Source organism: Vespa crabro, chromosome 11 (genome assembly GCF_910589235.1).
Source record: "Vespa crabro chromosome 11, iyVesCrab1.2, whole genome shotgun sequence".
Lineage (NCBI taxonomy): Eukaryota > Metazoa > Arthropoda > Insecta > Hymenoptera > Vespidae > Vespa > Vespa crabro.
In genome coordinates this window covers 311508-324880 of record NC_060965.1, presented here as the reverse complement: position 1 = coordinate 324880, position 13373 = coordinate 311508, and the positions used below count along the sequence as shown (strand labels likewise).

Genomic DNA, 13373 nt, shown 5'->3' with positions numbered 1-13373 from the left:
GAGAGATTATTATTAATATATATTTTATATGTAATATATTTCGTTTGGAAGTATTTAATAATGAATGAAATATGCCATATTTATTACTATGTTATCGATATCGACATGCGTGATTTTATCGACGGAAATTGTGGACAACTTTGAAAATGTGGCGCGAAGTGGCGTATCGTTCCAAGTTTAACTTTTGTCAGTTAAAAGGATCATCGTACGAGAAACTAAATTCATGGTTTAGCTTACTGCGACTTTTAAGGTACTTAAGAATCGTCGTTCTAGTTGACAAAGCTGTTGGCTCTTTGTGGAAAGCGACGATATTGACGGAAAATTGTAATGATTGAAAGCAAGCTTGTGAAACAATCAAGTCTTCGTAGAAATGAATTGCAATGGAGAGTCGTCTTTGGATGGTAAACGTAGGGTCAATTCTTACATGGATAGCAAACCTATCGTCACCTGTAAGTTCGTTTCTATGAATGTTTACACTTAACCTCTTTACGATGACGATCATCAATGATTATTGTTATCAACGCCCCCTTTTCGATACGAGCTCGGTCTCTTAGCACTTTTTTCTTTCTTTCTTTCTTTCTTTTTTTCTTTCTTTTCTTTTCTTTTCTTTTCTTTTTTTCTTCGTTATACTTTTCATAATGAACTTAATCATTTATCATACTGAAATAATGATTTCTTTTAAGATTTATTTTTCTCCCCTTGCAGTAATCATAAAGTTAAGAAACATATGTTGATTAATGTGCAGCAACTTCTTAATAAAGGCATTTGACATGAATTGTCAGAAATGAAACAACTTTACGAATATAGCCAATATAGTCAATCTTTTGTTTTTTAATTATAATTTTCACTCCCTACGATTGTTGCACATGAATTATTACTATAAAGTACTTTTAATGATATTATAGATGCCGGAGATGAAGAATTATTTTCCACTTTGAAAAATAGTTTGCTTCAAGCTATTCCTGAGAGCACGGTCGAGTGGCGTAGATCATTTGGCAGACCTATTAAACAGGTTAAACTTGGAGCATCTTTTGTATCATTTTCCAGAGATATCTTGCCGAATGAAAAGGATTGGCATCTCATAAATCAGCCTGTATTGCACATTTATTGGAGTGAATGTACCGTAAGTGATATTGAAAATGAAATTGAAATGTGCACGTGCATTTCATATGTGTATATTATTTTTCTGTTAGTTTTTAACATTCCTTATTTCGTAATAAATCCATGGAAAATATAATTTTAGGATATTGACGTTTATAAAACGAGCGTTAGAGATGACATAGATGCTTGGTTGAAGATATTATCTTCTTATCACATTCAAGACTGGATGATTGTAATAGTGGAAACGTATGATCCAAAAAAGAGTACCAAATTATTACCTAGAACTACTGTTTTAGATAAGATTAGGAGTGACTTTGCCTCAAAAGCTGGCGACAGGTAATATAGATCGTATTAAATTAATATTGAAAAATAACATTTATATCCTATTATTAGATAGTCATATTTACGTAGATAATTATATTTGTTATTTGCCATGTCATATAGATGCTTTGCTGTAATAAATCCTATTAAGTATAAATCTCGTTCAACGGATACTTGGAGAGGATTAATTGGACGTATTCGCCATTTGATGCTTACTGCATATGACAAAACTCTTTCTCGATTCGAAGATATTATAAGAGAACAGAGAGAAAGCCGGAATCTTCCTGGTTGGAACTTTTGCCATTATTTCCTTTTACAGGTAAAAACATTCTAATGTTCTAACGGCTTCTAATTTTTTTTCTTTTTCCTTTTCTTCTTATATCCGGGATTAAGTTGTATTGATTATATTGTATTAATAATAATTGTATTAGTTATATAAAATTAATTTATTTTATATTAATGTTTCAGGAAGAACTTGCATTTGTATTGCAAATGTTGGGTTTATATGATGAAGCATTGGTACAATATGATGAATTGGATGCTCTCTTTACACAATTCGTATTAAATTCTAATGTAGGAGGTACAGTTGAAATGTCCCTCTAAGTTTTAGAATGTAATTTAATTTATCTTCATACTTAAAAGCTTCATTTATCTCTTTTTTTGTTACTACCTTTTTTATTCCATACTAAAGTTTTTAAATTGAAAATTTTATCAATATTTTCACCAGTATACCATTTGTATGCACTATTATTTTTATTCGTTGCAGACACACCAGCTTGGCTGAATTTATTCCAGACACCTCTTAATAATTGGGCTGGTGTAAACTTAAGTAATGGCGTTAATCATCATTTAAGATTTCTCTTAGCCGAATGCAAAGCATCATTGTTGGATTTTAGAAGTTATTTATTTAGCAGACAATGCTCTATGCTTTTGTTCCTTAAAAAGCCATGGGAGGTTCGTGCGATCAAATTTCTTTAAAATTATCTTCTTCATTCAAGTCTAACGAAATATTTAAATGTGATCATTGATTTTCCCTCAATCAGGTTGCACAACGATGCTTATCTTTTATTCACAATACACTGAGTGAATTACAAATTCTAGAAATTCAACGACCAGAAGGATCTGTTGAGTGTTGGGCTTTCTTGTGTGCATTGGAAGTGTTACAAGCATGTCAATTATCAGCTTTTAGCATAGATAACAATCAACAGTTGGATCTTTGCTCCTTACATACTGCAAGTTTATGGGCCCTTGCACGGGATAAGGTAAACTTTGTTAACTTAAAATACTTTACTTTTCTTTTTAATTGTTAAGTGTAATTATGTTTTGTTTGTTTATTTAGTTAGGGGCATTAGGAAAATTATGTGGTCTCATGCCTGGTAGCGAACCAACTAGCGAACAACTCCACACAGTTGTTTACCTTATAGCAGGTATGGGAGATTCAGAACCACAAAAAGAAGGAAAAGCAACTCCGATAGATAAATTGAAGGAAGCTTTATCATCTAAAGAAGTTTTTAAGAAACAATACTTGGAGCATGCAGAATTAGCTATGGGTACTTATAAACATGTTGGACGTATAAGATCGGCTAGATTAATAGGCAAAGAATTAGCGAGATTCTATGGTGAATTAGGAGAAAATCAGAAAGCTGTAGCATTTTTATCTGATGCTTTGAAAACATATATGGATGAAGGGTGGTGTCACTTAGCGGCACAAACACAATTAGAATTAGCGCAATGTTACAAAAGAATGGACGATGTAGAGAAATATATAGAAATTTGTGCTGCAATTTCTTGTACCAATATACTTCATATTACTGTACGTAATACATATTTTGAAGAGATGTTAGGATATATGAAGATGTTAACTTTGCCACAGCCATTACTCACGGAACTTGGACACTCTTTTATAATACTCAGTATGGAAGTTAACGTAATGGACAAAGTAGTGCAAGATTGTGTAGTTAATATTGTGATTAGTGTACAAAGTTTGTTTCCTAGAGAAATAAAATGTACAGGTGCACATATTTCTGTTGAAGAAGTTCAAAAACCTTTGGCTTCGAATAAAAAAAAAGGTTCAAAAGTGGCAGCGGAGCCACCGATACAATTGTGAGTATTTACTTTTGCTATTATTATTATTATTATTATTATTGTTATTATTATTATTGTTGTTATTATTATTATTACTATTATTATTATTATTATTATTATTATTATTAGCGATTGAAAACCTTGTGGGTGGTATAAGATATTAAGGATTTTTGAATTTTTTCGAATGTTATAATTAGGTTGTCAAGTTGTACTATAGAAGATATGAAGCCACTTGATCCAAGTCTAGCTTTATTACAAGTATATTCTTACTTGAACTGCAAAGAAGACAAGAGTATAGGTTCTGCTAGTGTTATGCATAAAAATATTAAACCTATGGTACGACGTTCAGATAGTGCTAAACATAGAAAAGCTTCGATAAATATGAAAGGTGACTTTAGCAAATCGTTATCGTCTCCTGAATTTGTTATGAAACCAGGTATAAATATATTTACATTGACCAGGCGGGTCGATTGTCCTGGACTTTACAAAGTTGGTCAATTGTCGCTTGTTATTGAAGAGAAGTTAGAATTTCTATCTCCAATTCTAAATCCACGATTATGCTATGAAGTTGCAAAAACCCAACCGGTAATTTCTTTAAAATGTGGAAGAGATTTATTGGCTGGGCTTATACAAGATATAGAATTAGTTATATCAACTGGAAGTATTAGGATAACACAAGAAATGAAATTAAAATTACGTGCATCTAGAGGATTAATGATACAATTAAATGACGCAGAAGCATTAATGATTAAAGAATTGGAAACGCCACTGCCATCGTGTGAACCATTTCAAACAATAAAATTGGGATTAAAAGTTTTAGCAGAGCTCCCACCCAAAAAAGATCCTTCTTCTATGGAGCATAAAGTAACTTCTTCTATTAATTACTAGGATTAATAGATTTAGATTTTCCTAATGTGAAATATACGCATTACAAGTGATATTATTTTTTCAGCTTAGCGTGCAATGTCCATGGGGTACAGAAGAGAATATCCTTTTGCACTTTGGTCCACCTTTAATGACAAATATGAAACTGCATACTGCTAAGCAGAGAAAATTCGTTCAAATAATTGTTACAGGCTTAACTAGTCGACTTTTGCAATTATCTGATCCTCATTTGGCATCAAATACATCAATGGATTTAAATTTTAGAAGTTTAAATCCAACCGCTGGCCAACGATTAGTGGTAGGTAGTGGAATGAATGTATCATTTATGTGGGAAGTTGAAGTTGGCAAAGATGAAAAAACTACAGTACCCATTAAGACTGATTTTCGTGTAAAATATGTACCAATTAACGACACCGAGGAAACAAGTAATACTTATCTGAATGATGATCCTTTACATATACATCATTTGCAAAAAATAGAAAAAGCTTCTAGTGTATATAGATGTAACTTCGATGTCACAGATTACGTGGTAAGTGCAGAAAATGTTATAACTCTGCTATCAACCGATTATACGTATATATATATATATATATATATATATATATATATATATCAGTATATATCAGTATGATGATTTTCCCATATAACGTTTTTCAGACATTATTTACAGTCTCCTCAAGGGTTGAAGCAGGTGGAGGTGGAGGAGAATTTTGCCGTGCCGGTAGTATGTGTCATCTTTATCTTACAGTGACACGTATGTTGTATACTCCTAATCCTAATCCTCCACCTCAACTAATGTATGAGGTATTAGCTGATCAAACTATGTGGGCCGTTTGTGGCCGAACTGCAGGAATCATTTCATTAGAAATAGTAGAAAAACAAAGCGTTACGTTAGATGTTATGCCTCTAACCAGCGGTTATTTACCTTTACCCGTTGTTAGATTGTCTCGATATATTCCTGCAGTAGAAAGTAAGTCAGGTAAGTACTCTAACAAAATGTGTACACGTGTGAACTCTATGTATCCTAATATTGCTTTTTTGTGTGAACAATATTTATATCATATTTCATTATAGTATCTATAATACTAATTTCATTTCTGTTTTTGGTTTTTTAAGATGTCACACGTAAAGGTGAAGTAACATCAGGTCCGAGACTGGAGCCATTCAGTCCAGGACAAGTCTATAATGCTAGTAAAGCTCAACAAGTACATGTTTTACCTGCTGCACCTTCAGATTCTAATTAAGTTTAGAAGCTATTCTTAAAGCCATATTATATAACTTGGTTTCAAAGAATAAATTCTCGCTAGTGTGATCAGTATAGCAAATTTAAAAGTTAATTTGAAAGGCAATTTATTAGTCTTTATTGTCTTCTCATGCAAACTTTTCTTGGTATAAAGGATTAATACTTTCACTTGAATGAGATTTGATTATAACTAAATTAATGATAGATACAACTTCCTCTCTCTCTCTCTCTCTCTCTCTCTCTCTCTCTCTCTCTCTCTCTCTCTCTCTAAACTGTACCATAATGATTGATCTTCATTCAGCATTTTCTTCTTTGCTTTACTTATAAAGTCCTATCAAAAAACAAAGTAATAATGCGACAATAGACAACCACAAACGTAAGGAGAAAAAGTTCTTTATTTGTATCGTGATAATGAAATAGAATTAATATTAGATTAATAGATTCGTACAACAAACATTGTAAACAAAATTGAATATCCTTACATTATAATAAGATATATTTAATGTCTTATAAAAAAATCTTTTTATTTTTAATTTATAGATGTTCAATGCTAATTTTTCTTTTTTCTTTTGATCAATTTCAAATGATGATAATATTATTTCATCCAACTACATTTATAATATTTCTTTTCTGAGAGAATTACTCTGTTGAGCTATGTATTATAATATGATGCCATACTTATTACATAGCATAAGAAAGTAAAGAATTTATATAACGCATTAAGAAGAGAACAATCGGTATGAAATTTATCTTTATTAGGTAATTGTGAGATGATGTCAGAAAATGAAAATCTATGATCTGGTTTTAATTTGTATTTGAGAAAAAAAAAAAAGTAATTGCTGCATAAAATAAAAAATTTTGTAGTATTTTCATATTTTTAACTTTTATCATACTATTATTATAAAGAAGTAAATTTAATATCGATTGTCCACTTTGATGTTAATATGGGAAAAGATTAGAGTATAATTCTGAATGAAATGTTTACCATTTAGATATATGGTACCTGTGCTCTAAACTAAAATATAAAACTGTTTTATAGTTTTTTATCGAATAATGTATATTATCTGCATCAATCATGATAGTTACATTCTTAATCCAATAAGTGCTTCTTCGCAATTTGCCCTAAATATTGATCTAAAAACTCATTAAATCTAATCTGTACACATGACATCGAATATTTTCGAGGATCGATAAAAGCGGTCTGCATACGCGCCGCATATATGTGTGACAAAAATATGATAAAAATTAACATTGAAGAAGGTAGAAGTATCTGTATATTCTTACTTTCGTGCCAATATAGGAATTTTTTTCACTTTAATTACACATAGATTTTCTATCACATTATTTAATTATATTTCTTTTTGTTTATTTTTACAAACGTTCAAAACTTTGTGATATTTATGATGATCTTTTTTATTTACTAGCAATTCAACTTTTAGAAGAATAGAGTATTGAAATATAATGAATTATATTATTATCTTTATCTTTATAAACAATTAATTGTATTTTTACTTTATATCGAGAAATCTAAATTATAAAGAAAAGTAATAGAGCAGTAGTGCCTATTAGAAAATGTTATAAAAATGATATATTATTAATAGTGCTAAAATACTAATTTTTCTAAATTATCTAGTTATTGGCCAGTGATATAAAAAGTAGAATCACATCTATATAACTATAACATTTTAATTTTACACAACAAACTGTTTACTCAATTTGAATATGGCCTTAATATTTTAAGTTCTCACACGAATACATAGAATCATTTTTAGAATACCTTACATTTGTTTGACCGATATTAATTTACATAGTAATTAAAATCAGATTATCTATTAAAAACATTACTGTAATAACTGTATTAAAAAGCATGAATTATATGTATATTTCTGCAAATGCAACTCAAATTGTGTGTGTGTGTGTGCGTGCGTGCGCGAGTGTGTGTGTGTATATATATACATGAGTTATAGAAATAGTTAATATTAATAAATTGAGATATAAATTTTGTATTAATTTAAATTAAATGAGCAATTTTTGTAATGACAGAATAAGATTATATGTCTGTAAGCTTTAAGACATTTAATCAGAAGTCAGTAACTTGGTATCTTTCACTGCACTCATAGTTACTATAAATATGTAAAAAGCAGAACAGATTTACATTTACAAGTACTTGCATCGAAAATTTATGTCTTGGTATACAGAATCGTGTTCTATTAATATGTATTTATGTTGCCATGTTATTCTGCATATAGATTAGTTTTGATTGAATATAATTTTTTTTTTTTATTCAAGATGTAAATATGATAAATGTTATAATATTCTATATAAGTGATAATTATATATTTTATACGTTATCAGAGCTCTAAAAATTATTTAGTATTTATAGTAGTATAAAATATACATTTGTAAAATGTGGGAAGATATTTTTATTTGGTATTATATCAAAATAATTAACTCATTTTTTCTATTGCATAATATATAAACATTATCTATAATCATCGTTTATTACTTAAGAATGTTTAATAATTTCGTTTTTTATGTGCTGAAGTAAAAATATCTGCATATATAAACAAATTGATAATATTTTGAAATACCAAAAGGATACTGTTGTCATATCAAGAGAAATAATTGCACTTATATGTTTTATTTAATATTTGTATAATGAGTTATAAAATAGAAAAAGAAATATTGTAATTATATTATTTTAGTATTGTATCATAGAATTGTTATACCAATGTGACTGTTTTAAAAAAGGAAAAAATATTATATGTACATGGTACACAGGTGCATAAAATGTAAATTAACAAGAAGCAGCGTGTCTTCTCTTTTATAGATTTTTCACAAAATATTATACAAAAAATTATTTATTTTTCTTATGATCATTGAATAATCCTTGACTTGAAGATACTGGCAAAAAATGTTAATAAGTCTGAAATTTCTTGTTATTCAATTTATTTATACTCTCCATATAATTTTTATTATTTTTTTTATTGTTTTGTTAGTATACTTTTCTGAAACACACATATATATATATATATATATATATATATATATATACTATTGTATATATAGTCAAAGTACCAAATAAAATATATAAAGCTCTCCTTAGATTATTCTTGGTGCAATTGCATAGAATTATATTGTAAATGTAAAGGTTTTATATATAATATTATAACAAATATGATTAGATACTAAAACGAGTATTTCTGATTTATTTCAATTATCTAATTACACATATTGTTTCGGTTATTTATATTTTCTCATGAAATTGTTTTGATTAAATGTACACTTTTTCACTGGCACAGTTTTCTAGCAAAGTTTTACCATATTTTTGATTGAAATTGCTGTACGATAAAGTAAGTTTATTTTTCATATATAATATCAAACTATATATCAAACGTTAATAAAAGAGATTTGTATGAAACAATGATGTATGTTACATTGTAAATGACACGGTGCAATATTTGCTTCTATTGGTGTAAACTTTAAAAGAAATTTTCATTCCATATGTGTCAAAGGCTGGATGAAACGCATAAGCAACATATTTCTAATAATATAATAATTAACATTTATCTATCTTATTTAATTTGAAATAATGGATTAGTAAATTGGCATCGCAGCCTGAGTTAGAAGTAAACCATATCTTCTCTTTAACGTAATTCGTTCTCTAGAGTATTTGTCTTCTGGTGAGAACCTAGCTGGAAATTTAAGAGATTATGTAGATACAATAAAAATCTATAAAAAAATATTACTCTAAATGTTACCAGGATGTGCAGACATAGTCGGTTTTCCATTTGGATCAAGTTTCTGTAAAATAAATGTATACAGAAAGTTTAAATGATCTAATTATTACTACAATATAATTTAGTTAATATGGAATATTATTATAAAATATATGCTCTTACTTTTAACGTATATATACGATCCCCATTTTCATTTAAATAATACATTAGATACATTTTTCTAACAAATTAAGTTCTCTAACAAATAGAAAAGCTAACCTCAACTTATATTCTCGAAACGTGTTTTGATACTGTATGGTATAGTACAGTCGATCATTCGATTTTCTAGAGAAATTGACGCATGCGCACAATTACATTCCTTTGAACTCGATAAAAGTAAAAAGTTATAAATTATAAAATAATAAATTTTTAATTTTTCGTGAATGTGTGCGTTTTATTAGTGTCAAACACAATTAATGAAAGATTAACGTAAGCAAAATTAATATAAAAAATATTCTCCATATATTTTATCGATATTTGTAAATATCGATAATTGTTTTTTTTTTATAATTGTTTGATAGTGCCAGTCGATCGTTACTTATTAAGTATGATATTAAACTACGTGAATGCCAAAGTTTCTACAAAACATCTTCTTTTTTCAACGAATAAATTTAAAAGTAATATAATATATTACATAATTAATTAAATAACTCTTTAATGATAGACAACTCGTGTGTTAACCTACACTTTTATCTATATCTCAAATGTATTAGGAATATTTAAATATTATTCCATGATAAAATAGAATATTTGTATTGTGCTATGACGTAATAAAATGTCACATGTCTTACTTACGTATTCCTTTTCCATATAGATGTATGCCATTGTAAACACCATTTGGGCCTGTGTCTACCTGTATATGGTTAGCTTTCGCTCCGTCGCATTTCTGTATCCCTGGTTACTTGCGACACATGGGGCCTTAAAATCTATACAATAGAACCTCGCGAAGCTTCTTGGCAATTACTAATTCGACATATCGAACATTTAGAGATTCAATTTTTCAATAGTAAATCAACTACATTATCGTAAGGATAAACATATTAATATATACCTATGTTCATAGGTCGTATCGATCGAAGTTACATTTGTAAATCGACTGACCCGTAAGTCGATTGTTTTACATGCGCATTATTTCTTTCGTAAATGTTTTATTATTTACTTAATCGTTTTATAAAAATTCGTATTATTTTAACAATTGGATAATGCTTTGTGATAGGTTTACACATTCCCGCTACGAAGACGCGACTGGTCCCACCAATCGCATCGAGAGAAAAGGCCCAATGCTATTGGTTGAAAAGAAGAGGATTAATGCTCGCAACGAATCACATTCTAGTAAACTAGTGGTACTACGTGATGAAGCAAAGAAATGATTGCGTACGTGGAGAAGCGAGAAGGAGACAAAAGTGGAGGGGGAAGTTGGGCCTTACTTATTGCTGTAGTTGCCAGTTCGCTGGTGGCTCTCGTGGCGTGTGTTATTGTTAGTACGAGCCTGACGACGTTCATTCGCGTTTTTTGCTTTTTCTAAACGGCAAGGACGTACGTTTTCTTCTACGACGATTTTTAAACAGTTTATCTCTACCTCTTTGAAACTCTTGTGCTTTGTTCCTTGAAGATTGTTGTTCTTTCCATCGAAAGGAAATATCGCGATGTCGAGAGGCGTCGCGTTTGACGAATTTCGGCCACGACGTTGGTCCTGAGCAAAAGGAGAAAGCAAAGAGGTGGTGGTGGAGAGGAGGAGGAGGAGGAGGAGGAGGAGGAGTGGGAGCAGAAGAAGAAGAAGAAGCGGAACGCAAAGAGGGAGAAGGAATAGCGGTCGGAGAAGAAAGGACGACGATAGTGACAAAGCAAGAAAGAGGAGAAGAGGGGGAGGGAGAGAGAGAGAGAGAGAGAGAGAGAGGAAAGAAAGTCGTGTGTATCGTGCGTGTGCGCACGTGTGCGGTGTATCGCGCGTGTATTGTGCACGCGTGCGCAAGTCCGAACACAAGAGCGGCGTGTGCGGATGCAGTGTTACCGCGCGTGTATTATATCTAGACGGACGTGTTCACCGTAGACGATCGTCGTATCCCCCGCGTGTACTTGACAGTGCGGAATCAACAAGTGTCGTTTGAGTACTTGTCGCGCTTCAACCGACTTTCGATTTTTGCTCGCCCTTTCAGGACGATCTTTGAGCAACTCTTTTCTCACACTTGTACTCGCTACTACGAAGAAATCGATTTTCGTCGCGGTAACGTTTCGATCGACGCTGACACCGGATAGGCCGGACCGTTACACGTCGTCGATCGTACCAAGTGGCCGTGGATGGCCACTTTCGTCTGCATCTCAAGATGGAAGTCGTCTATATAGGTACGTTGCTTCCATTCCACACTCTTTAATTTCTTCTTCGAATTAATCTATAACACGACCATAACTGACCTCGTGCCGTGATCTATATCAGTTCCTATAAATGTGCCTTCCTCGACGGCGATTCATCATCGACAGATGAGAAACACGATTTTCATCTAACCAACGGAATACAGAAAGCGTCTTATGTATTTGTTACTCGATTTGTCCTCTACTCGAATATGTCGAACGTCGGATAAGTAAGTTACGTCTGTGTTTACCAATATATTATCAATAACTCGCTCATTCTCGCCTTCTCGGTTCTGCCGATAACGGCATAACCTAAGTTCTCGCGCTAAGTTTTCATATTCTAGCGCCATTTCTTTTTCAGAAAATTCGAACGCTATTTTCTTCGCGCCGATTCGCTGAGTGAATTTTTCAAGATGGCGTTTTACCGTTTACGTTAAAATTTTTCTACGTTCGCAATGAGAGGAAGTTTTACTTTAAACGACAGTCCGGTTTATCTTATCTGTAAACCTTTTGTTCTCATGACACGTGAAATGCATATGTCAAGGAGAACGGTCAATGTACGAGCGTTACACAAACGATAATTCACACGTAATAAGGGACATGGAAGGAAACGTAAGATTTATCGTTGGTCTAACATTATTTTTATACATTAATTCAAGTTAACTATCGTTTTACTTATCGTTTATTCGGACAGATTTATGAATATGATTTATCGTTTAACGTTTTATAGAATTATCATTGAAATAATTGTCGTAGGTATTTGGAAAAAATTTGATTCCGATACTATTCCTACGTTACTTGTAATATTTATACTTCATAACGACTGTAATAGAGCAACGAGTATAATTAATAACATATCGCTAAAGGTAATACTCAAACGACGAAATATTACGTAAGGGAAGCTAAGAAATGATATTACTTGTCTTTGAATTCCTCGTGCTTTTCCGTAATGCTTTCCGTAACTCGAGAAAAGAATTCCTGTAATCTTCTACCGTGAAGGTTTTATCGAGAATATTGTTTATTTACTTTAGATCACTTTTATAATATATACGTTGGTGGATATCTCTTTGAGGAAAGTGATAAAACATTTTTTATAATAAAAGCGATATAAAATATATTTTTCGGGAGGTCAATTACTTTTAATAATTGGATCGATATATGTAATTACGATAAAAGGTGATATCGATTTTAATCACGAAGCGTAAAAATAAGCATCGTTTGTAAGGAGCATGCATGTCACATGCCGGATTTACGATCGATGATGTAACACAATATACTGACATCATGCCCATCTCTTTTTAGCCAAAGTCATGGAAAGGATAAAGCAACACGTAGGTCGTCGGATCGACGAAATAGCTCGCATTTAGATGGCTGCAGGATCGATAGGTGTGGCATGTGATTCTTTGTCAGATCGATCCAATTCCATTAGGTATACATACCCGAGCAACATACCCGTTCCGTCCGATTCTGCTGGTTTAGACTTTAAATCGCAAAGATTTAAAGAAGTATAACGTATTAGGAATAATTCCTTGAAACTCGTTTAAACACCTACCGATAGCTTTTACACGATCGTTAATATCGTGCCTGATAAAGATGTTCTCGGTATCGTT

General features: G+C 31.3%; 3 protein-coding genes across 11 annotated transcripts in view; 2 read left to right on the top strand and 1 right to left on the bottom strand.

Moving 5' to 3' along the window:
* Window positions 1–110: 110 nt before the first annotated feature.
* Window positions 111–8499, top strand: LOC124427872 (trafficking protein particle complex subunit 10). 2 transcript variants are annotated; one of them, XM_046971259.1, is made up of 12 exons: window positions 111–449; window positions 906–1123; window positions 1244–1437; window positions 1546–1741; window positions 1891–2002; window positions 2189–2376; window positions 2466–2684; window positions 2762–3525; window positions 3705–4371; window positions 4460–4921; window positions 5050–5116; window positions 5509–8499. In XM_046971259.1, the coding sequence occupies exons 1-12, from the start codon at window positions 371–373 to the stop codon at window positions 5634–5636; spliced, it is 3294 nt and encodes a 1097-aa protein (XP_046827215.1). In that variant the 5' UTR covers window positions 111–370; the 3' UTR covers window positions 5637–8499. The 2 variants fall into 2 exon arrangements, with proteins under 2 accessions (XP_046827215.1, XP_046827214.1); XM_046971258.1 differs by having other exon boundaries at window positions 5050–5371.
* Window positions 8500–8816: 317 nt separating this feature from the next.
* Window positions 8817–9801, bottom strand: LOC124427898 (H/ACA ribonucleoprotein complex subunit 3). Its single transcript, XM_046971317.1, has 3 exons — window positions 9538–9801; window positions 9397–9439; window positions 8817–9330 (listed from the first exon to the last, which is right to left on the bottom strand). Exons 1-3 carry the CDS (start codon window positions 9589–9591, stop codon window positions 9233–9235), a joined length of 195 nt encoding a protein of 64 aa, XP_046827273.1. The 5' UTR covers window positions 9592–9801; the 3' UTR covers window positions 8817–9232.
* Window positions 9802–10223: 422 nt separating this feature from the next.
* The window catches only part of LOC124427869 (dystrophin-like), a 222033-nt gene continuing 218883 nt past the window's right edge, over window positions 10224–13373 (top strand). For 4 of the 8 annotated variants that reach the window (XM_046971250.1, XM_046971253.1, XM_046971249.1 and 1 more), the window contains exon 1: window positions 10224–11757. In XM_046971250.1, the coding sequence (XP_046827206.1) occupies window positions 11739–11757 (19 nt within the window). In that variant the 5' untranslated portion in view covers window positions 10224–11738. The remainder of the gene's footprint in view (window positions 11758–13373) is intronic. The other 4 variants (XM_046971254.1, XM_046971251.1, XM_046971255.1 and 1 more) reach the window with 4 other exon arrangements.